Source organism: Balaenoptera acutorostrata, chromosome 3 (genome assembly GCF_949987535.1).
Source record: "Balaenoptera acutorostrata chromosome 3, mBalAcu1.1, whole genome shotgun sequence".
Classification (NCBI taxonomy): Eukaryota; Metazoa; Chordata; class Mammalia; order Artiodactyla; family Balaenopteridae; genus Balaenoptera; species Balaenoptera acutorostrata.
The window spans coordinates 94,415,995-94,440,000 of record NC_080066.1 but is presented as its reverse complement, the minus strand read 5'-3'; the positions used below and the strand labels follow the sequence as shown (position 1 = coordinate 94,440,000).

The following is a 24,006-nucleotide window of genomic DNA, read 5'->3' as shown; positions in this document are numbered from 1 at the left end:
GCTTTGCACATAAAGAGCAACCAGATTAGTTGCCCAGCTATGGCCAGCTGTAGCCCAAATACGAACATGAGGGAGGATTCCAGAACAGATTCCACTGCCACACTCAACGGTGACCACAGACCCCTGGAAGGAAGCTCTTTAACAGGTATGCACCTCTAGGGCTTCTGAGGTAGAGCCAGCAATGGGAATCTGAACGGTGGTTAGCCTGGAGGTGACTGTATCCCCTAAACTAGAAAAGCCACAAGGCAGGCATGTGAGTCAGCAAATCTAAAAAACATTAACTGAGGCTGATCTTACACTAAAATGCAGAGGTGTTAAGGATAATCCAGGGACCTGGCTCCAAATGATCAAGGAGGAGTCAGGTTTTGGTTAAGACAGGTGGTTCTCAGACTATATTGTGCATCTGAATCACCGGAAGGACTTGTTACACCCCAGGATGGCCCCCACCCTAGAGTTTCTGATTTAGAAGAGTGGAGAGGGGCCCACATATTTGTATTTCTAGGAAGTTGCAGGTGATGATGAGGCTGCTGGTCTGGGGACCACACTTTGAAAACCACTGATACTGGTAGAGAGCAGGTATATGGAAAACAACCTAAATACTAATGAGTTCACTAGTTCATTAGCTGCTTGTCTCTGTAATTCCTTTCTTATCTTACTGCCTGCCTAAAGTAAACCCTTAAGGTTCACACTGGCCAGCGTTGTTTGCTGAATTGGGCCTGTGCGGTTTAACTAAGTGGGCTTTAAACTCAGCATCCTTGGGGCTTTAGGCTTTCCTCCATGCTTGCCTGCCTGCCCCACCTCACATGGAGCTGGGTGTCTGAAGGAGCTGGGTGTCTGCTTACCTCGGGGCTCAGCTTCCTGGGGCAGTGCTTTCGTTCAGCCACACCTGATGGGTGCAGAAAGATAAAATATTTCTTAAAATGTTTTGGTTCCCAAGCATTCAGAACTTCCAGAATTTGCTATAGTATAAGTTGGATTTAAAGGACAAATGAAGAGATGAAGAAAAAAAGGTTCAGATGCAAAAACTTATTAGGATGAGCTGAGGGGAAGGGATGGTCACTGCCTGACTGCGCAGAAGCATGATTACAAAGTGGTGTGAGACAGACCCCCATTTTTAACTTTGCGCTGATGGGACCTACTGTAAGGGCTCCCAACTGGCTTTACTAAAGTCATACAGCAGACCTCTTTAGACCCAGAGCATCTTACCCTTCCTTGGGTTGGAGACCTCTTTGACAGCTGGGAAATTTTCTCTTAAGAAATACACATATATGCAAAGACAGATTTTGCAAGCCACTTCAAGAGGGTTCACTGAGTACCCTCTCCTTCCCCTGACAGAGACTGAATCTCTCTGCACACACTGCCAAAGTAGAAAAACCATGAATTTTAGAAGAGTGAATTTAATGCGCATTATCAAGGTAGTGCTTGCTTAGTCAAAATTGGTGCATCATTTATAGACACATAGAATGCTTTTGTTCTGAGCCATATCAAACACCCCCAGCCCCCCAAGCAAGCATCACAAGTGGGCAGTATCTGGTGAGTAGAAAATTCACACATCCTAAACCTTCACAGGGAGTTGAACAGAAGTCAATACTGTTGGCAGTGGCCTAACAAGGGCCCCAGGCTCTCTGGCCTGCAGGGTCTCACGTGATGGAATATTTAGGCATTGCTAAGTGGCCAACCAATGGGACAGCTCTACCCTGTCAATGCTCACCTCCAAGCCCACCTGAGACTTTGCAGCCTTTTACAGGGATGAGTAAGGTGAAAATAACTAGACATGAAGCCCTTGGTAAAGAAAACAGTTTATTTTAAAAAGCTCTAATGTTCTGCCCGTGCTTGGCCCCTGGATGGAGCTAGAGTCAAAAGTTACTACCTGCACGGGACTGAAGGCAGGCGGGGTGCAAGGTAAAAGGCAGGTTTCTGTCGGGCAAGCCCCACATCTGTTGTATGTTTTTAAGGAGATGGCAGTCCAGCTCCTGGTAGTACGAAAATGTTGACTCCCGAGATTCATGTTTAACTTTACTCACAAGTTAAGCAGAAGTCACTTGTCTCTGTCATGATTTCCCAAACCACAAAGCTCTAAGAGATGCTGGGACAGCAGCAAGTGGGGCTTGACTCTTGTGTTGACAAGCCCCCACACATCATTTCATAATAAATGCCAACTCTTCTTCTCCAGGACTTGAGTCTCTAGGTTCTTCCACCATAATCCTGAATCGGGTGACCCCCTCCTTCTTCCTTTAGGACTTGGGATGGTGAGCCCACAGTCACTGGGATGCCAGGCTGCCACTCTCTTCCTTCACACATGAGCAGGAAGCCTGATGACAGACTGAGCTACTTCCACACCAGCAAGGGTCAGGGTGGGCACTTGGGGTGGCTCTGGGGCCTCCTCCCGAGGCACAGTCAGGCTGGGTTCCAGCGCTCTGGCGAGATGCACAAGGTAGGGCCGCTTCCCAGCCCTAGCTCTGGGCCAGCACAGTCCCCCGATTTGGCTGCACCAGCTCACAAGCTCTTAGCTGAGGTTGTGGCATGTGGGGTTCAGCTAGAAACAGGTTGAACAGTGCCTCTAATTCTTCAGAAAAATCCTGGAATAAGCAGAAAGATGACAGAAAAGGCAGACACATAATTCTAGATTGGTCACCCTTTTTACTAAAAATCAATCCCAAATATCAAGTGCTACCTAACCAGACAACCTATTTTATTTTTTCCCAACTGCCTTCTACCTGGAAATGGACTTAGAAACCTTGTCCCATTAGTACTCTAAGATGCTCAAGTTCCGGCAGGGAGAGTGAACTCTAATGGGAAGCTCAAAACCACTAATGAGTACTTAATATGCACATTATTTCATCTTGAAGAACCCCAGGAGATCTAAATTATTCCCATTTTATGAATGAAGAAACTAAAATTACTTTGCCCTAAATCACAATAACATTAAGGACTAGCTGAGATTAAAATCCAGGTTATTCTGATTTTAAAAACCCACACTTGGGAATTCCCTGGTGGTCCAGTGGTTAGGACTCGGTGCTTTCACTGCTGGGGCCCGGGTTCCATCCCTGGTTGTGGAACTAAGATCCTGCCAGCCGTGTGGTGTGGCCAAGAAAAAAAAAAAAAACAACCCACAAACCCCACACTCACTATGCCATGCACTAACTATCTGCCTTCCATCTTCCCTTCCTCCATGGACACAGTCCTTCATACAATAGATACTTAAAAGTGTGAAGGAGGCCCCCCCAGAGCAGCCACTTCATTTCAGGGTGGTCCTCAAGAAATCTGACAAAATCCACTGAGCTTTGGGAAGATCCTAAGAATGCCAGACCCCATCACTTGCCCCCTTTCAGGATAAAAGGGACATATGACACCTGTTCTCTCTCCAGGTAAAAGGAGACGAGGACTCCTTACCCTTGGCCACTGGGCCTCGTGAAGGCTGCCCAGGCAGGCCTGTATCTCCATCCGTCCCATCAGGCCTTTCTCTACCAGCTCCCGGAGCAAGAACAGCAGCAGGTCCCACTGCAACACACACGGAGGAAGAGGTCAGGGTGGCTAGGAGGACTGCACAGCGACCCTGATAAAAAGGACAGAGCTGCTGAGGGAGGAGGGGGAGACGAGACAAGACTAAGGGAGTCTGAGCGCAGAAGATAAGCACAGCCTCAGCAAAGGGGGACTAAACCAGCTAATAACATTTGGGGTGGGGGTGGGAAACACATGACTGCAGAGGCTTCTCAGAAGCCCACCTGCCCCCCTCCCCCCACCTCTCTGGCTCACCTCCCTCGGCCGAGTGGCTGCCAGAAGCCCCACGTTTCTTGGCCTCAGCAGCAGCTGCAGCGGAACCGGCACTTGAAAGTCATCCTTCCACAGGGAAACCAGCATGAGCAGGAGCCTTCGAGCCTGCCCTCTCTCCAGCTGGTGCTGTGCCGGGGGCCCTAGGACAGGAATTTGATCTGCAACTATGGGGAGAGAGGAATGCCAAGCTCTAAGAAATGGAGGCAGGGTCACGTGGCCCTGGGAGGACACAGAGTAAAAAAAGCTCTGTTTTCTAATCTTGCTTGTACCCCACCCTGGGAACTGGGGGATCTGGCAACAGAGTGATGTGATAAAAAGGAGCCATACCAAGGAGGGATGCTAACTCCACAGAGCACTTTGCCAGATGCTGCTCAGCAGGTGGGCACAGGAACTGGGGGGAAACAGGGAGACCTTGGACATTAGCACCAGCCTTAGAGCAGCAGCCCCAAGCCAGTGCAGCTCTGATTATTAGGCGCTGGACAAGGATACATAAGAAGAGCATCTTGCCATGTCTCACCTGGCGGCACTGCAGCATCTGGCCCAGCTGGCCTAGAAGCTGCTCCAGATGCTCTGGGGAAACTCCCTCCTCAGGGTCCCGGGGCCCCACGGCCAGAGAGAGCACGTCCTGGAGAGAGGGGCGGAAGCAGAGTAAGGCTTCATGCCAGGCCAGGGCCAAGGAGGCCACAGAGAATGTGGCTTGGGGTGGGGATGAGCCAGTGGAAAGAGGCAGAAGGAAAAGGAAGACAGGGCCCTGGGGTGAAGTAATGGGCAAAGGTGCCCTTAGACTTGGGGCTTGGGCAGGACAGCACAGCTGGGAGAAGCAACCAAGTGGACAACAAAGGAACAGATGGAGCAGGTAAGCCAAGGGACAACGCGCTGCCAGAGAGCTCAAGAGATGGCACTCATCTTGGGACAAAGTCATACCTAGCCAATTCCCAGAGAGCATCTTATTCTGAAAGCATTCAGGGGAACTGTCCTGTCGTGTACATGTCGTACTACTTTCTGTCCCTCATGATTCTCTGTTCATCTTCTCAGGAGAGTCGAGGTTTCAGTATAGAAATCCTCTGCATGTTGAAAACCAGTAGCTAATGGCTGCTGAGAGTTTTCTTCTCCCTCTTACTCTTCTAATTTTAGTCATTCTTTTTTAGTCCCTATTCCAAATCTTTATTCTCACACTACTACCCCAGATCTGGGTCACTAGTTTAGGACTCTGCCCCCACCACTCAATTCTGCTGCTGGAGCACGAAAGCAGCCCAACAATTCGTAAATGAACAAGCATGGCTGTGTTCCAATAAAACTTTATTTACGAAAACAAGCAGCAGGCTGGATTTGGCCCGCGGGTTGTCAGCTGACTCCTGCTCTAGACAGTATCAAAAAATTTTTTTTATCAAATTAAGAGCACTGATAGATTATTCTTACTGCCTGTAACTAAACAAGCATCAACTCCCACATAGGAGAACATTTCTGAAATCATATCCCAATGCTGCGATGACTGTTCCTTAGACTTTCCTACTGCACTGGACAGCCATTCCCTACCCCACTCCCATCATCATCTGTGTAACGTGTACTCAGTCAACAATTTTCACATCTACCCCTTTCCCTTTCACCTTTTTGGGTGATTCAAGTACAGAAGTCAGAGAACAGCAGTTACGAAAACCATTCAATTCAGTTCTGCCCTACCTAATCCCGTTCAGTAACAAAATGGGAACCAGCTGGGCAACACAGAAAGCTGCCACACAAATACTGGAGTTGAGGGAGAGAGGAGGGAGACTAGAAAAAGAGCAGGGAGAGGGAGGAGGGGAGCCGAAGGGAGTAGGGAGCTGTGTACTTTTATCTCGGAGATGAGGTGGGAGGGGAGGGGAGCATGGTGCTCACAGGCACGGGAGCAGCCCCTCCGCTCCCCCCGGGCAGCTGGCTCAGGACCCTGGGCTCGAAGCATGCGACTCACAGCCGCTTTCACCTCCCTTCTGATCAGCGCTGCAAGTCAGAGGGAGGACAGAAAAGGGGTCATCAAAGCAGCCCTGCACAGGCTCACCATGCCAACCCATGCCCTTCCCTGTTACAGCTGGCTCTGAGTCCTATCTCCCCCACATGGCCTCCAACTTCCTGCCAGTCCACTTCTGAAAAACTTGGGCAGCTACTCCCCCTCCCTGGACCTTACCTGTGACGTTGGCTGACAACCAAGCACAGGCTTTCTCTGTTGCAAGCCCCACAGCAATGTTCTCTGCACTGCTCAGAACCTGTGACAGAAGTTCTGAGTCAGGGACAAGTTAGGACAATGATGAATGCCCAAGTCCAGGACTGACCCACCTGCCACCAGAAGCCTCACACACACAACCCCGCAGCACTCCTCTCCCACCACCAACCGCCCAGCCTGCTAACCCCAGGACTCCTGCCTACGTACGGCTGCTGGGGTCTCCTCAGGGAGCAATGCCCTCACGGCACCAGGGCTCTTCTTTTGGCAGAACCTGAAAGGAGACAGAGGTCAGTGATGTCTAGATGCGTCAGCCTGGCCCACAGAAGGAAATGCCCCAAGTGCACCAATCGCCCGAGCTGGGAGGGCTCTGCCTCAGGGGAAGGCACCCTCAGCCCTCCGGCCCCACCCCAGATGCCCTTCCAATTCAACTCTGGACTCTGGGCCCTAAAACCTCTAAAAACCAAGATAAGAGCCTACAGAGCAGGCAAAAAAAGCACAAAAAAAGCAGGGAGGGGAGAGGACATGGAATAAAGGATGAGTATAAAAGAGGAAAAAGGGACAGGAAAGGAAAAGCTAAGAGGAGAGCGGAGATGAGAGGATTCAAACAGACTGGCGTCTTACTCCCGCCCCTGGGTCAACGCCTGGGCCCCGTGAGGGCACAGCCGGGAACACAAGATCTCCAACAGCTGGGCTGGATCTCCCCCTTCCTGTCCCTGCGTCACCAGCTGCTCTTGAAGAAGCGACTCTGCCTGGCGCACCAGATCTGCCACCAGCGTGGCCCTGCAGTTGGAACAGCAAGGTTTTGAGGTAGTTGGAAAGGGTGAATTGGAAAGGGGCTGCAACTTCAAGGAAACCTGGTCAGAACTAACTTGAAAGAACGTCAGCAATTTTAGCCTCCCCCCGTCCCACCCGGCCCTTGTCCTCTATCACCCGCTACCCCTCAGCTGACTTTCCTCAGTTTGGCAACAAGGTGTTATAAAGGGGAAAATCGTAAGGAAATGAGACTGGGGACCCTCAACACCTCCATTCCCAGTCCCAACTCATCCTCACTTGATATGCTTGACACAGTTTGAGCCGATTCTCTCTGCCACGAACTCCACGGTCCTGCGCAGGGAGGGCGGCTGGTTGTGGAAAAAGGCTTGAGCCAGCTGTGCCTGTCAGGAGGAGGGGGCAGGGCAGTGAAGGGCCCGCTTTCCCTTCTCCACTGTGTGGCCCCCCGGCCTCCGCCCTGCCCCCTACCTGCAGCCCTTGGGTGGTTCGGGGAGGCTGGGCTCCCAGGCCGGTGGTGGTGGTGGGGGTGATTTTCCTGACAAAGCCCCCACTCCGTCCACTGCTTCCTGATACCCAGGAGGCGAGCAGTTTGCGGAGCTCTCCTGCATCAGAGAAGCCCAAGTGTTTAAGTTCCAGAACCGTCCCATCCTCCCCAACATCTTGACTTTTAAGCATTTATGGAATAGAAAGACTGAAGCACCAGGGAGCGCCTAAGAACAGAACAATGTATTGGGGCGCTGCGCCCACAGGGTGCCTTTTGGGTACTCATGAAGGGACAGGCCAAGGACCAAGGACCCTCTGAGGGGAGACCAGTATCCTCACCAATATAGGGGCAGCAAGTGTAGAGCAGGTGCTGGTCCACCACAGGCATGCTGTCCTGGGGGAGAGAACAGGCCAGTGTTGGGAAGGCAGGCTTCCCTTCCTCCCCAGTGTGCCAGAAACGGGGTGGTCAGGTAAGAGAATTACATAAAAGACTTAAGTCTCTATTCTGGCTTGTCTCCTGCTGGGCCCTACCGGGCAGCCTGCCTCCTTTACTCTTGTGCTTCCCATGGCTCTGGCTTGACCCCAACACTTACCAAGCCATGCTCTGAAGCTGCTGTGTCCACCTCAAAGGCATCCAACTGACCCTCTTCCAGAAAGAACAGGTCCTCAGGGACTGTAGGAATCTGGCAAGAGATCAGGGCAGTGCAAGTCAGCACTTTAGAGATTCGTCACACCTCCTACTTCATGGTTCCAGGGTTTAGACACCAGGTTTAAAGCCACCTTCCTCTGAAACTATGGCAATCCCTACCCCTCCTCTGAACCTTCACCTTCTGGCCCCGCCCTTGTTCAGACTCATACATCCTCCCTTTCCCTGTCTTCAGCCACAGTAGTCACCCCCCTTCTCCAACCTGGACCCTCACGCCACCAACCTGGAAAAGCCAGCCCAGGACAGCCAGCAGCAGCAGCTTGTTCAGGAAACACATCTCCCCTTCACTCTCCTTTGACAAGACCAAGCTCCTAAAAGGTAAATGAGGGTGTGAATGGAATCTGTGCAAAGAAAGAAATGGAATGCAGTAACAGAAAGCTATCACTGGGAAGGTACTTCTCAAAAGCAGACCTAAAAGGGACTGCTGTTGTACAAGAAACCAGGTCTCATCACCCCTCCCAGATCTGTACTCCCTTCTGAGCTGGGTCACAGTAGGAATAGAAAAGGGCCAATCAAAGTGCAAATATTCAATAACTGCCCACCGTCTTTCCTTGTGGATCAAGGCCTGGCCTCTTCTCTGAGGGTCAGTTACGGCTACGGTACCACACAGGAAGCACAGGCTGCTTGACCCTCTTCATAAACGGCAGCCTCAGCAATGTTCTCCCCGCACCCTTTTCTCAAGTCTGCTCTCTCTCTACTCACCGATGCAGGTGCAGCAGGAGAGTGAAGACGCTGCGGTAATAGTCCAGCATGGGGACAATGTGGTCAGCCAGGGAAAGGAACTCCACCAGCCAGGGCACCGTGAGCACTGCTCGGCGGGCCCGCAGCCCCTGCTGCAGCAGAGCCCGCACATCCAGGACCGGGGGCACCTGGCAGGGCCAGCATCAGTCAGTGGGTGGGTCAGTCCCAGGGGCTGGGGGAAGCCTTCTAACGCCATTGCCTTGCCCCTCCTCCCAGCTCCCTCCTTACCAGAGCCCCCAATCACCTGGCTCCTCAGGGCCAGAATGGTGTCCTGGAGCTCACGGGTCGGGGGTGGTTCAGGCCCCCGGTATGGCAGGAAAGCCACAAAGCCCAGGAATTTAGCCAGAAGCCTCAGGCTGAGCAGCACCACAGCAAACTGCCTCCGTTCACCCTGCAGGGCATCAAGAAGTAAAACGTCCCAAGCATAAGGCTTCTAGAACAAAACCAAATCTGTGGGACTTCTCTGGTGGTCCAGTGGTTGAGACTTCGCCTTTCAATGCAGGGGGTGCAGGTTCGATCCCTGGTCGGGGAGCTAAGATCCCGCATGTCTCACAGCCAAAAAACCAAAACATAAAACACAAGCAATATTGTAACAAATTCAACAAAGACTTTAAAAATGGTCCACATCAAAAAAATCTTAAAAAAAAAAAAAAAAGCCAAATCTGTTACAGATTTCTTCTTGAAAATACCCCTCCCCCCGGATCAGAACCCCGTCATCTCCCTTCTGCTTTCTAACCTGCCAGTCCACGTCCGACTCCCCGTCTTCGTCACTGGGCTCAGGCTGAGGCAGGGCAAGGCTGTTGAGCTCCCGGATCTTCAAACTCAGGCTATCCATGAGATGCTGATTAAACTGGAAGCTATGAAGGGGAGGGGGGAATAAAGGTACTGGAAGAAGTGTAGGAAGGACCAGAATAGAGAAGAGGTGCTCCAGACAGAAAGGCTCAGCAGGGTAGACAGAGGAGGCCAATGAGGTTACCTTCACGGGTGAAAGAATGAGAAGGGAAATGGATGCAGGAAGTGTGAGTTAGAAGGAGCCCAGGCAACACCCAGTCCCACCCTGTTATATTCCAGACAAAGGAGAGAAAACGCTGCCCTTCTGCGAACACAAAACTCTTCTGGCCTCTGCCCCCACTCTCTGCAAGACAGGAGACCTTTACCTGCTGGCACTCAAGATGAAGTCCCTGAAGAAGCCCTGACAGCCTGGGAAGGTGGGGGGTGGGCAGGGCCCCCCACTGCTCTGAGGGGCCACAAGCCGTTCCTGCAGGCGCCGCAACCGCCCCAGCTTGACAGCTCCAAGCATATTTAACACATCCGGAGCCTCGCCCAAGACAGTGCCCCCAGCAGCACCAGGACTCTGACACATCTGGGGCAGTGGAAGAAAGAGAGAAATCAAAAAACCAGTGAGTTTTTATGGAAAGAAGGACTGAACAAAATGAGGAGGAAGCGATGAACCCTGTATCATGTGCCACAGATGTGTTTTTTGAGGTCTGGATTGTATTCTTATTTTTACAGGTGAAGAAATGGAACCTGTAAGATTCAACATCTGCCTAGGATCACAAGAGCTAGGATTTGAAACCAGACCTGAGTCCTAACCCTGTGCTCTTTCTACCACAGCACAAATCAAGGGCAAGAAAGTAGTGAGGGGCTTCCCTGGTGGCGCAGTGGTTGAGAATCTGCCTGCCAATGCAGGGGACGCGGGTTCGAGCCCTGGTCTGGGAAGATCCCACATGCCGCGGAGCAACTCGGCCCGTGAGCCACAATTACTGAGCCTGCGCGTCTGGAGCCTGTGCTCGGCAACGAGAGGCTGCGATAGTGAGAGGCCCACGCACCGCGATGAAGAGTGGCCCCCACTTGCCACAGCTAGAGAAAGCCCTCGCACAGAAACGAAGACCCAACACAGCCATACATACATACATACATACATACATACATACATACAAAGAATGTAAGCAGACAAGAATAGCATTAAAAAAATAAAAAATAAAAAATAAATAAAATTAAAAAAAAAAAAAAAAAAAAAAAAAAAGAAAGTAGTGAGGTGCTGAAGGAAGGCCAGGAGAGCCGGGTGTCCGAGGAGGCCCGGGGAGGCAGGAGGTGCAGGGCATGGGAGAGAGCGCTCCGGCTCCTCTCTGGCTTCCTGAGCTTCAACCAGCACCCAAAGAGCAGAACTCTCGTTCAATCTCCAGCCAAGGACCTGCCTGCTTGCCTGCCCTATCCCACAGTGCCAGCCATTACTTGGCTGCCTGTAATACATACTGGCCACTGTAGATCCATCAGTCTCCCGCTGGGGCTATTACCTGGAGAAGTTGTTTTTGGAAAAGTCGAACAAAATGGCTGTGGCTGCAGGCTGCAGAGAGCTGACCCATCATGGCTCTGAGGAATAAGAGGCAGGGATGGAGTGTGATGGAAGGAGGAAGAGGGAGAGAAAGATCTGAGAGAACAAGCCAACCCTTGGGCCTTTCAGCCCTTTACCAGGGGCTTGAGCAGACCTCTGCCAGAGCCGGCTGGCACAGGATATGGGAAAAGGTAAGGGACACTCTCCTCAGCCCCCAGACCCTCAAAGCTAGAGATACACTTAACCAAACATGAAATAATACCACCCCTCTCATCTTCAGTCTACACCGAGCGCCAGTGAGCTTCATGACCAATGTGGACAAGAGGATATTCTTTCTGTATCCTAGTTATCTAGCTATGCAAAGTTGTCTGTATTGTCAAATAAGATGATGGAGAAAATGGAGGTTGGAAAGGGTCTAAAACTTGGGCCAAAACTCAAGCAACCTGAAATAAGAGCATTCCACTTTTTCAAGCATTTGCAATCACAGAGCAAGTATGAGTGATTTCTGAGTGGAAGGAGCTGGAGAGACAAATCCCTTTTGAGTAGAGGCAGAGGTAGCAGTATCTGGAGAGATTAAGTAGGATAGAAGAAAACAGCTTTGCCCTGGAAGGACAAAGCCTTCCTCCAATCAGCCACCCAAGCACCACTAAGCTGCTCACTGCTGGAAGCAAGAAAGACAAGGTGACCGGTGTGTGAGCACGTACCTGATCCTGCTGCCCAAGCCCTTCTCAAAATCCCAGCCGGGCTCCTCATGGCGATCTTCCCACTCTCGAAGCACCTCATAAAACACGTCCCTGACAGACACATAAGAATGCCCGATCAACTGAAGCACAGCTGGCCTAACTCATTCTCAGGAGTGCCTTCCCTAGCTCAGAAGAACTGAGGACAGGACTATCCACAGCCCCGTTCCTTATCCTCTCCAGGGTTCTCTGTGTGATAATGCTACAGACCCGGTAGCAGTACACCACATGCTTCACATACTTCTGTGGGCAGTTAAAGTTGCTCTGGCACTCTCGTCTGAGAACCCTGTGACTAGAGTCATACACCTGCGAGAAGGCTGCTAAGGTTGGAGGTTCAAGTCCACAGGCATGAACAGAATGAGGCTAAGTGGCCCTTACGATGTTTGCCAGGAAGGGCCTGGTAGTGCTAAACTACCACCTGTTAGTGTCAAACTCCTAGTTTCTATGAAAATGACACAGGCTGCCTATCCCAGAGAAAATCCTCTTCATCCCCTTCCCCCAAAGTTCCCTTTTCTTATCACCTCTGTTTTTTAAAAGTATGAAAGGCTCGATCACTGGAGAAGTTGGCACGATTGTCAGTTTCTGGCTGAAAGGAGACAGCTTGTGCAGAAGGTGGCATCGCCAGAGAGACCTAAAACATGGCAGTGACAATTAGGGACTGAAGCTGGCAGAGTTCATGCTCAGAAAACTTCATCCCCATTCCAGTGCAAATGACACTACAGTGATGTGAGCTGGGCTGCCTGAGTTATGAGACCGGAAAGGGTCAGGTCCAGGCTAGTCGATGTCTAAGATGGGGTCACTACCTTGGCAACACTGCCCTCGTAGGCAGCTCGCAGGCGGCCTTGCAGAGCTGGTGAGAAGCACAGTAGCCGTTCATTCTCAGCCAACAGCTTCAAGGTCCCTTTGTCCAGGTGGGAAAGAACGCTACAGGGACAAGAGCACAAATGACCAAGAATGGGACAGACTGAAAATAGGAAGCTGGCACCTGCACACCACACAGCGTGTTACCCGGAGCATGGAGCAGGTACATGAAGAAAAGTCATGGGCAAAGGATTAAAGATGATGAAGGCAAAGGGGAAGGAAATGAGAGAGACCTTATGGAGCAGCGAACAAGAGAGCAGGGCAGAAACATTAGATAAACCCAAAGGTCAGCTACCAAGACCACCGGGGGCAGTTTGATTCTTTCAAGGGCTAAATTCATAGCCTTGACACAAAATTGAAGGTTACGTGTAGGAAGAGGTCCAGGGTCACTACACCTGTGTCAAGCACAAGCATGTACCCCAAGTAACAAGAGAACCAAGTGGACAATGGGAATAAGGCTCAAATACCTCCGCTGGGGAAACTCACTGAAACTGATGCTCCAAAACTTGCACTGCAAAGAAGACACAATCATGGACACTCTGGAACAGAGGGCTTTCCAGGGAATCTAGAAGGACAGTACCAAGTTGTTGGCTAAGAATGATTTCATTTCCAGACCCCATTTCTCAAAAAGAGGCTTGTTCACCAACCTACGGCTCCTGGACTTGGTTCAAGGTCACTGTCCTTGGCAGCCACCATCCTCCGGGCGGTAAGGAGCTGAAGGACGAAGAAAAGCTCCAAGAAGAGGTTTGGTACCAGGTTTTCTAGATAAGAAAAGAAACTCCAGGGTATTGAACACCATTCAGAACCAAGGCTCAGTCCTACATGCCTTATCAATTCTTTTAACCTGTGGTTCTACAAGTATCTCCATTTCAGGGCCCTTTGCTCTCACTCACCTGCAATGCATGAAGAGTAGACAAGGGCTACCAGCTGCAGACGCTGGCGGGAAGATACTCTGGCAGGGTCAGCGGGTTCAGCTGTGAGGTTTCCTGTCCGGCTGGGGTGAGGACATCCTGATTCTGGGGTGGGACAGGCGGGAGCAGGTGACTGCTGCAGCAGCTTAGAGCTATGGGGAAAGAGAAATGTCATGAGTAGTCAGCCTGCCTTCCCCTCCACAGCCATACTCAGGTTCCTCAAAGAGACATCCACAGCCCAGGAAACAGACCCAGGGTTCCCAGGGGACAAATCAATCACAGGGAAAAGCCCTGCCAATCCCCCACAGAGGAAGCTGACATCCCAGGGAGCAACAAGGCCATACCGCTCCTTCCTGAGCATCTCCCGCTCCTCTTGCAGACTTCTGCACCCTGGGGGAAGGCCATGGCCCCAAGGGCTAGTGTCCAGGACTGAGGGTTGTGAACTGGGGACACAGTTGATTGGGGGTGAGGTGAAGCAAGTCTTGGGCTTGGAGAGTGACCGCTCTTCGCTCACCGGAGTTGGGTTGATCCTGCGTGAAGGCTTGGTCCTGCTAAGGAGTAGCCACAGGTTTTTCTGATATTCCTTTCTTCAAGCATCTCCCCCTCCACCACCACCTCCCCCACAGCAGCCTGGACCCCCTGCAAAATGCCCCTCACCACTGTAGTTATCTCATTCCCAACCTTCTAGCCATCACCATGCTCTACTACAGAGCACCCAGCCTTAGTTTATTAACTCCCCTAGTAGAGCCTTCGTGCCACCCATCTCCCGGATGAGGGCTGATTCTCACCCTGCAGAGCCGGGGGGAACCGAGCCTACAGGAGGGAATTCCTCCAGGTTGCTGAGGTTTGGCGGATCAGAGCGCGCGAGGCTGGGGCTGCCGGGGCTGCCAGAGCTCTTGGGCCTCCGGCCCCCGGCCCAGGGCAGGCTCTCCCCGCTGACCCCCTCCTCCAGGGCCCCGGGGCCGCGGCCTCCTCGCTCACGGGCCGGCCCCGGGCCCCGCCTCCTGCCCCCACGGCGGGCCGAAGGGGCCTCAGCGGCGGTGGCGCTCGAAGGCTCGGTCGGAGGGAAGAGCTGGCTGCGCGCCCCGCGGCCGCCCCGCGGCGGGCCCCCGGGTCTCCCTGGCAAGGCTGCCGAGGAGCCCGAGGCCTTGGCGGGGGTTGGGGGGCCCTGCGGGAGGACGCGGCTGCTCTGTTCTCTCAGGAAGTTCAGCAGGAATGGCACGAATTCCTTCCGCAGCGGCCGAAGTGAGATCAGCGCGGCCGCCTCCCCGGGGTCATCCTGAGGGAGAAGCAGCGAGGGGCGAGAGCGTCAGCTGCCAGCCCGGGGCCGCAAGCAGCCGGGGCCGCAGGGCGCGCTGAGCTGGGTGGGCGGCCGCGGGTAGCGGCCCCTAGTTGGAGCGCACTCGGCCCGGGCTGACAGCCAGGCACCCTAGAGGAAGAGGACGGGAGGGGTGGTACCTCCCGCGGGAAGCAGATTCGGGCCAGCCTGGGGGCGTGTCGACGCTGTTACCTCCGAACTCTGGGCGCTGCGCGCGATCCACAGCACGGTGGTTGCGACCGACAGCTCCTCTCGCAGCAGAGACTCTAAAACGGCCGCCATCCCGGTCCGGGCGCTCGGAGGCGATTGCGCAGGCGCCGGCGCGCCACGGGCGCCCGGGGGGCGGGGCCTGAGTCGCGGGGCGACCGTTGGGCCCCGGGGAGGAGAGGGCGGGGCGGAGAGGGCGGGGCCAGGGCGCGGAGGGGCGGGGCCAGGGCGGGACCGAGACCGGGACCTGGGCCGGCGGCAGCGGCGCTTCGGCAGGGTGATACTCCGCCCAGGCTTTGGCTCAAGGCTGCGGATGGGTCCGCGGTTCCCGACAAGAGGTACGGTGGTTCCCCAAGTGCAGCGCACTGCTAGCGGTGAGGCCCGGCCCCGGCTGCCCTGGCCCGAAGGCGACCTGCCGGGACTCAGGGACGCGGCGGGGAAAACCAAGGGCCCGGGAGAGCGGCCGGGACGGTAAAGGTGAACGATTCTCCAGAGAAGATGCCTATATTTTCTACGATAAGCACATTCTTTTCTTTCAAGAGTCTTTCTAGATTCAATCGTCACCACCCTAAAGAAGTTAGGCAAGGTCAAAATGAAGTTAAGCTAACTTTATCCTCTCTCAAAAGCTGAGTCTCCTGCCCATGCGGTACCAATGGTTTTCCCCACTCACCATCAACTGATTGATCATTTAAGACTTTAAGACAGAATTCTTGCAGGGGGGCTTTTTAGGATCCTCAGCCCACAACCCTTAAAGTGCCTCAGGCCATCCTGCACACAGAATAGCCTAGTCTGTATCCCTTATACATTACACAAGGTTAATATTTCAGCTACTTTACAGTTGAGAAGTTAACAGGCATATACGTAATTAGCTTCTGGGAGCTTGAGTTATTTCTTAATTTCTCTTATTTTGAAAAACATCAGTCACCTCTTTGGATGTTGCTGCTCACTGAGAAATCAAGACAGGGAAACCAGGCAGAGAAAAACAAATGGCACTAACATTCCAGGCCAGACCAAATCAGGAAGGGTGAAGCAGTGCCCATGTGAATGCCTCCTGAGAGTTCCCCTGGTTCAAAGGAAGGTGGAAAGGAGAGAATGGTGGGAAGCAGAAATCACTCCAGTGCTACAGGGACATTTCCTACAGAGAAGGAAAAAGAACCTCCAGCCAGCGGGAGAATGTTGGATTGAAAGAGAGCTTTTAACACGTTCAATTTTATTACATGGGGAACCATCTCCTCATATCCCTGAACCCTGGTTTTTATCTGCAGGGATTGTGAACACCTAGTTTCTATTCAGTCCAGTGCTTCTTTTTCTAGGTCACTTCTGGAATGTGGTACTGCATTTATAGAACACTTTCTACTCCCTGTTGATCTTGTAACCTCTGGTGCATTCAATAACTTTATCAGAAAAATAATATTTCCCACCTTTGAAATCCAAACCACCATACAAATAGAACTAGAATTTGCATGCGGAATGAATATTTTATTACTAGATTATAAAAATAAAATACAAAATAATTTTAAAACAGAACTTAAAACACTGTACAAAGCTTTAATATGATACAAATGGGAAAATTAAATAAATAATTACACTTTTATGTACAGATGGCCTATACAAAAGCACTCCATGTTTCTGCCAATACTCTATGTCCTTGGTTGCCTGAGCAAAAATGCATAAAGAGGGCTGCTTGGAAGGGAAAGGGATACAATACCTTTGGAGGTATTTCAAAGAGCAATTCTCATCACTCTGATTTCACGAAGAGGAGAAGAAAGGGAGAAAACTATGAAATTGTTAAATTACTCTAACTTACTGGTCTTGCTCGACAAGAGAGAATTCTTCTGGTTTGTGGTTCCATCTGATTTAAGAGCTGCCAATAGTTCAGAACTTTCAAGAGTTACATCTAATTCAAAGCTAGGTGTTTCCCAACTGCCTCTTTTTTCCTAAAAGCTGTGAACTTGTAAGTAAATGGCCCAATGAAATTCAGCACTTGGTTATTTTAGGAAAGGAGTCAGAAGGGGGACCAGGAACTGTGCATGAGAAATGAGGGAGCTCAAGCCTGGGTCAGCTGTTATTTTCTCTACTCAGTTCATCCAATCCAATCTCAGAGCCCCAAGTGGCACAGTGTTACATTTCCTTTAGCTTCCTATCTTTGTATCTCTGAATGCTTTTTACCTTAGTGAACTAATTTACCTAACTGGTGAATAGTTTAAAAAGAAAAAAATCCCAAGGGCTTCCCCTTCCCTGGGTTGATCCCTAAAATAAATCACATTCAAGCTCTGGTAGGTTTGTTTATCCCTTGTGGATGAGAGAAGAACACCCAGACAGACCCCAGGTATGGTGAAGTGCCGTGCATGAATTTTTAAGGATTTAACTGTATACTTTAAGAGGGAAAAAAAGCAACATATGGCAAGGGTAGTCTATATAAAAATTTGGTTTACCTAGTGTTTTTAACTGGGTGAGTGAACACTTATGTACACAATATGAAACAATATTAAACTACTGAAAAGAGAGATAAAATTTCCTATCGTTAGTGTGTAAAATTATATCATCAGCAAATTCTACAGTCACATGGGCTCAAAGGTCTGCCTCACTGAATCCTATTCTCTAGGTCAAGGAACCCAGAACCCCTGGCCCAGGGTATCTGAGAGGTATGTCAGTATCATCAGTGATACATATTGTGCCCATATCTGTCACTTCAATTAAAGAGGCAGATCTTGTTAAAGTTTCACAGGGCAATGAAGAAAAAGGCTTCACATCCTTTACATGTCTCCTTAAGACCAAGGATCCAGCAAAATCTAAGGAAATATTCAAATCATTACTGAGTAAAGGTTTCGGCTTGGCTATTCAGTGTCTTGAGATTGTGTATCACATCAAGCAATTTTCTAAACTTGCTTAAGGGGAGTAAACATCAAGCTTATGTTTTAAAAGCTGGAGCAGGTATTCACAACTGAATTAGAAAATGCACTGATGGGTCAAGACTTTAATATCATCACTTCATGTCCAGCCAGGGATTTGAGATGTGCAGCATCCAATTCCCCTTTAAATGAATAGGGGGATCCTTTTCCCATGTCCTGGAGTTACCTAAGAACTACAGGAATTCCCCATTTATCTCCTGCACTTCTCCCTAGCAATGTTGGCAACAGATTCTGCAGGCTCCTGAGTCTAATTGGCTTAAATTTCTCATATTTCCAGAGGGACAGCCTAACTCTTGAGAATATCCAATGATATGTTTCCACACTACTCCCACATCCTTGAAGTATATACCAGAGTTCTATTGGATGAGGACAGGGAAGCGGGATGTCCTAACAACCACCTGGGGTTTTCAGTGTACTACATCTTTCCATATGGTCTGAGGACTGGAACTGCCACTGGTTCCCTTCTCTAAGTTGAGGTCTAAATATGCACCTGTGATTTCTGAACTTGGGTAAATATTGACATGTGAAGACTACTATAGTGGTTACATGCCTTAATCCATGCCATAATACTTTTTATATTAGAACACAGATAAATAACTATTCTGCAAATAAACTGTCTACAGAACCAAACTCAAGAAAACTAAACAATACAGTTGTCACCAACCGTTCTATCTCCTCAGTGATACAGGTGCTGAAATATCTCTCCCTTTAGGCAAAGTCCCAACACATCTGTGGTAAATACATATAAACAGAAATGGGCAGATTTTAAAACAGTGAATGCAAATAACTTAATTCCAAAACACATGAACATGACAGAAGAAATGGTTCCCTAACATATGCCACGTTTTGATAGATAGCAAGGAATGAAAAGTTTTAAAATGTGAAAATTTTGATCTTCAAGACTAAATCTAGACTTATCTACAAATAAATGTATTTTCAAATAGCCAGAGTAAGATGCATTTTTTTCCCCTAAGACACTAATTTCTGAATTCTGGATCCTGTTTCTCCTATCACCAATTCCTAACGTTAGATTAAGAATGTAGTTCCTAGAACAAAGAATCCTCTGCTCTTGAGGGAAAAAGCATAATGTTTTTAATTCAAAGCTACTGGATATAGAAAAACTAGTTATCGTTTTAACTGTCTGTCTCTGGTTTATAAAACATGCACCAACACTTTTCCTTGTCAATTGAATATAACCATACAAACATTCACATGAAAATCTGTGGGCTGGAAGGAATCTCTGATGATTACAGAAGAACTTCAAATTCCCATAGTGGCTAAGAGCGAAACAGATACTGCACCCTAGTCCGCTGGATTAGTAAGCAGCTGAGATTTGTTTAGTATTTAAAGCAAACAATATAGAGTGGATAATGACAACAGTGGGTCTCAATTACCATTTTGCCACTAATTTAGGACTTGATTAACTTGTTAACTCAAGAAAACCCCCAAAAAACAAAAAAGCATTCACTCCACAACATGCAACTTAAAAAACAGTAAATGTAACTATGCCACTGTCAGCAAGGCCAGCTTGCACACCAAGTTGAGAATAAGAGTGCCTACTTAAGACTTACCATTCAAAAATGTTTATAATCTGTGCTTTAAAGTTAAATTTGATATGACCCAATTTTCATTCTTTGTTCACTACACATTAAAGTTAAATGCCTTTAAGCTGTGCAAAAGACTGCTATGTGGAATTTTAATATTTCAAACAATCTACACCCTGGAGATTTGGCAGCATAATTTAGGAATAATGCTACCTAAAGGGACTGAACTGTCGCTAATTCCATCTTCTGCTCCACCCACGTAATTCCAAAGACTAGACAAGGGAGGGTAAAGGCAAGTGTGACTAGGTAACTAGCCATTTTGTTGTGAAAGGAGAAACTAGGAGGCACCTGGTTTTCAAAAGATAATTTTAACTTCTGCCCCATACTACTCAATATAGTTTGGCTTGACTTTAATTGATGGCCATGTCCCTCACCTTAGGTAGAATAACCAAACTGGTTTAAAATCAGTTGGAGGATCTATGTTTGTCACTGAAATCTGAAATATGCCATCACTAAAAAAGTTAAAAATAAATAAAAAAGAACCAACAACAACAAAACCCAACTCATTTTCTGTATCATACTCTTAAAATAAAACAAAAACAAAAATCCTTGTGCCAAAAGTGCTTTGCTCAGGGCTGCCAACATCTCTTTTTAGCCCGAGACATCTAAAATCTAAAAGCACAAACTGCTTTTAAAAACCGTAGAGTAAATCTCTATACAAGATAGTCCTCTTAAGTGGATCTATTGATACATGAGATATAATTAATCTATCTTCTTTTGAAAGTATCAGAGCAGAAATATCTTTGGTTAACTCTTTTCTCTACATGCAAAATAAAATATTCTTACACAACAAGGCTGTTTCTCTCTGGATCTTGAGTTTGTCAGTGCCATTTAAAAAAGGGGGGCAACACAGTGGAAAAGCTGGGAGAAAAATGGAAGGAACCAAAAAAGAGAGGAAACATTCAGTTGCCATGTTGCCATCACTGTCAGTTTTGACTTCTAGCAGAGAAATGCCAATAAGAAATAAAATAACACACATACTACAGTTTGCACCCTCATCAGCTTTTCAAATAGTTACCATGAGCACATTTCTGATTAGAGGGCTCAGGATTTAAAGCTGGCTACTTCTAGCACAATTTAGCTAATACAACAGGAAAAAGATAATTTCTTAATTGTAGATTACTTCCCACCACCCACCTCCCCAAGTGAAGTGAAAAGAGGAAAGCAGAATGGTAATTTTTAAGAGATTTTTTTTTTAAATCAATTTATGTCAGACCCATGATTATCATCCCAGTTTATCCACTCTAACCATAAGGACGGACTTATGTAATTAACATGACGAATCTTTGAACCAGTATTACAAGCGTGTCCTAGTAATTTTTTCCCCTATTAAAATCTTTTAAAAATGAAAATTAAATAACCTATCTTGGCTTGTTAAAGACTGCCAAACTTTGCATTATTCACAGGGAAGGCAAAAAGAATGTTAAGTGTCACATGCCAAGAACGTATTTTCAGAAAATGAAGATAGACAAGGCCCAAGTGTACACGAGGCACACAATAAAAAGTAATTTTACCATCTGTGATCTTGAAATTACAAATGGAGAATGAGAAAGAATGACTTTATATAAGCATATGTTTCTCTATATATTTATAAATATTTATATAAGTTACCGTGAAGACATGCAAGTAGTGTTATAGCAACTATTATACAATATAATACAGAAGGATTGGTCTTCCAATATTACAGTTGCTTTAGTTAAACAGCAAATATGTCTTATCTATTGCATTCCTCTGTAGTCTTGAAACCGGAGAGAAATTAAGATTCCACATTATGCTATATTTCTTATGGGAGACCATGTATGCCTCAATAGTGTTTTGAGTTTTTGTTTTTTGTTTTTTTTTCAAAAAGCTCAACACAGATAAAGAGAACAAGATAAGTTCAGTGCAGCTTCAGGGCAGCTTTGATGCAGCATTAGAATATGTTCACTTGGTGAGGAAATATCTTTCTTTTTTTCTGTTTTCCAATTCAACCATATTAGGTTTGGCAGCAAACACAAGGTCAAAGAGAAAGCACAGATGTTTGCTAGAAGGCAAATTTCAACAGCAAGCAGACCAATTTACCTGACCTTAATAAGGTCTTTACAACACAAAAACTGTGAGTATAAAAGAGCTCATTTTAAAAATCTAGTATAATTTAACTTTGACTGATTCCTCTTAGCAGAAGAGTGAGATCAGAACAAATATGATCCTCCTTACAGCTTTATAAATTAAGATTACATGGAAATCAGGTCAAGAAGCTCAAATATTCAAACTAAAGCACAGGTGAAGCAGGTAATAAAACCTTAAAAGATAAATATTGAGCCTAAATTTATTTCCTCAGATACTCATTCCTTATTGGCTAAATGTATAAAATACAAAGTTTGAGAATTTTAAGCCTCAACATACCTAATTTCTTCCTATTTTTCTTTCTAAAGCTCTAAAAGCATAAAGTCACATTCCACAGCAATGTACTTCCCTGGTATTGTCTTGGAGGTTGATAGTAGAAATAGTTGGTACCTAGAAGATTTAAGGAAGCAAGGTCTACTCTGGTCAGTTTTCCTTCCACAAGGAGGAAACTAACAGGGGAAAGAGGGTTCTTCTATCTTGAAGGGTATTACTCCACACTCTGTCCCTCTCCCTAAAGCACTGAAGCCTGCAAAGTAGTTCTATTTAGACTTTTCCTTCCTTTACCTAAGTTTCATCAGTTATTTTTCACAATAAAAATATACTGAGTTAAGTAACTGTTGCTCCAAAGAGAAATATTAGGGGATTTAAAAAAGTAATTGGATTTGAAATTCTCAGCATGTGCTGCTAAAAGCACGTTAGAATGTATTGTTAAAATAAGAGAGATTGGATCAGGTGACAAATACTAACTTTAAAAAATGTGAAATCCAGGGAGGGTACTAGGAATGAGGCAAAGTAAAGGTGTGAACTCTCAATACACCAGATAAACACACAAGCCAAATGTATATGAGCACTGGCTCCACCAGCAACACACTTCTTACATACTCTAATATCGGAGCAATTCTGACTCCCCGAGGTTGGGAAGTTTGGAAAGCAAATATTAAAGTTAGAAGTTTCACTTTTGCTATATAATCTTTAAGTAGAGCCTTAAAAAAAGTAGGCTAAACCCCTTAAAATTCCAATCCACCCCCTACCTTCAACATTTTTGTTTTGAAGGCAGATAAGAAATGAGAGTTCATTTAGCCAGTTTCACCCCCTTGGATTTTGCTGGCTTGCCCCTTCCTATGCAAAGACATTGATTCCTGATCTGCTTGCTGCCTATCTTAGGTAATTTCTTATCATATATCTTCTTATAAATATTTTATCATGTTACTTTCTTTTGCAAGACAAGATCAACACTGATTTTTTTAAATAGACAGTACAGGGACACACATGTATCAGATTTAGGAGGAAGATCTCACACCTTCCACAGAGATGCAGCCCAGCTCCTATCTGCTGAGTTTACTGGCTGACTTACTCTTCCCTGGGGGGGCTTTAGTGCTGGCCGAGTGGTGGTGGAGGCTGCTGGATACTTTCAGGCCATTCTTGCTGGGTTTGCAGTGCTCCTGTTGGCAGGACCTCCTGGAGGAGGAAGATCCTGAGTGGCTGGGAGGTGACTTGCTTCTCCCCACATGCGGGGATGAACTCCTCTGGTCATGGTGGGGCCGTCCAGCCCTAGATGGTGAGGAACTGGATGTGCGAGGCAAGGAAGAGCTTCGAGGAGAAGCACTGGGACTCCTGCGAGGGACAACTGGACTCTTGGGTGGTGTTTTTGGATTGTGAGGGGATCCTGGACCCTTGCACTGAGTAGTGCTCCAGGGTTTCTGAGATCCATTTTGAAGAATTTGGGCCAGGCGGGAGAAAAGGTCTGAGTCAGAATTGCTACTCCCTAGGACTTTATATCTGCGGAGCCTGAAAAGAAACAGAATAATTATTTTCGTTTTAATTCACTTTAAGTGTGTCTAGAAAGTCACAATGTCCCAAATCATAATATGTATGATGTGAGTCAAAATCAGGAAACAGAGGATGCGGGGTTACTCTTTCATATACCAGTTGTATAACCCTGGACAAATTATTTAACCTCTCCCAGCTTTGAAGGGGAATATTATCTATCTCACAGGGTTACTGAGCAGTCAAGTGCAGTAAAGTACTTAATTGGATGTCTGCCATCCAGAAGCACTTACATGTTGTTAAGCCCCTTCCTCCTACAGTATGTTTGCTCTTCCCATTTTAGAATTAACTTAATGAAATGTCTCTAGCATGTTAGCACATGAGCAAGAGTAAACAATTTTGTTTGAGGCTTCTAGGACAGGAATTCTATATATACTTATGCAAACATTAAACTTCACAATATAAGTCTTCAACAGTACTCACCAACAGCAGGAACTACAGATAAAAATATACTTCAACCTCATTTAATAATTTCCAAAAGAAAAGAGTAGTCACTGGTTTCTCTGGGCCTCA

The 24,006-nt window shown here is 47.7% G+C and overlaps 2 protein-coding genes across 13 annotated transcripts in view; both read right to left on the bottom strand.

Moving 5' to 3' along the window:
- Positions 1–1,787: 1,787 nt before the first annotated feature.
- On the bottom strand, positions 1,788–15,169 carry CDAN1 (codanin 1). Of its 5 annotated transcripts, none has more exons than XM_057541902.1 (28): positions 15,030–15,169; positions 14,308–14,798; positions 13,864–14,070; positions 13,502–13,671; positions 13,256–13,369; positions 13,095–13,173; positions 12,551–12,671; positions 12,269–12,378; positions 11,712–11,801; positions 10,970–11,045; positions 9,830–10,035; positions 9,409–9,529; positions 8,917–9,063; positions 8,634–8,800; positions 8,155–8,242; positions 7,819–7,908; positions 7,565–7,619; positions 7,211–7,344; positions 7,022–7,125; positions 6,593–6,751; positions 6,179–6,242; positions 5,936–6,014; positions 5,603–5,751; positions 4,292–4,399; positions 4,102–4,165; positions 3,757–3,938; positions 3,394–3,501; positions 1,788–2,579 (listed from the first exon to the last, which is right to left on the bottom strand). In XM_057541902.1, exons 1-28 carry the CDS (start codon positions 15,117–15,119, stop codon positions 2,454–2,456), a joined length of 3,699 nt encoding a protein of 1,232 aa, XP_057397885.1. In that variant the 5' UTR covers positions 15,120–15,169; the 3' UTR covers positions 1,788–2,453. The 5 variants fall into 5 exon arrangements, 4 of the variants coding, with proteins under 4 accessions (XP_057397885.1, XP_057397882.1, XP_057397881.1 ...); XM_057541899.1 differs by having other exon boundaries at positions 3,757–3,914; positions 15,030–15,145; XM_057541898.1 differs by having other exon boundaries at positions 13,864–14,067; positions 15,030–15,145.
- Positions 15,170–16,508: 1,339 nt separating this feature from the next.
- The window catches only part of TTBK2 (tau tubulin kinase 2), a 148,776-nt gene continuing 141,278 nt past the window's right edge, over positions 16,509–24,006 (bottom strand). For all 8 annotated transcript variants that reach the window (XM_028164348.2, XM_057543379.1, XM_028164350.2 and 5 more), the window contains one exon: positions 16,509–23,454. In XM_028164348.2, coding sequence (XP_028020149.2) covers positions 22,992–23,454 — 463 coding nt within the window. In that variant the 3' untranslated portion in view covers positions 16,509–22,991. The remainder of the gene's footprint in view (positions 23,455–24,006) is intronic.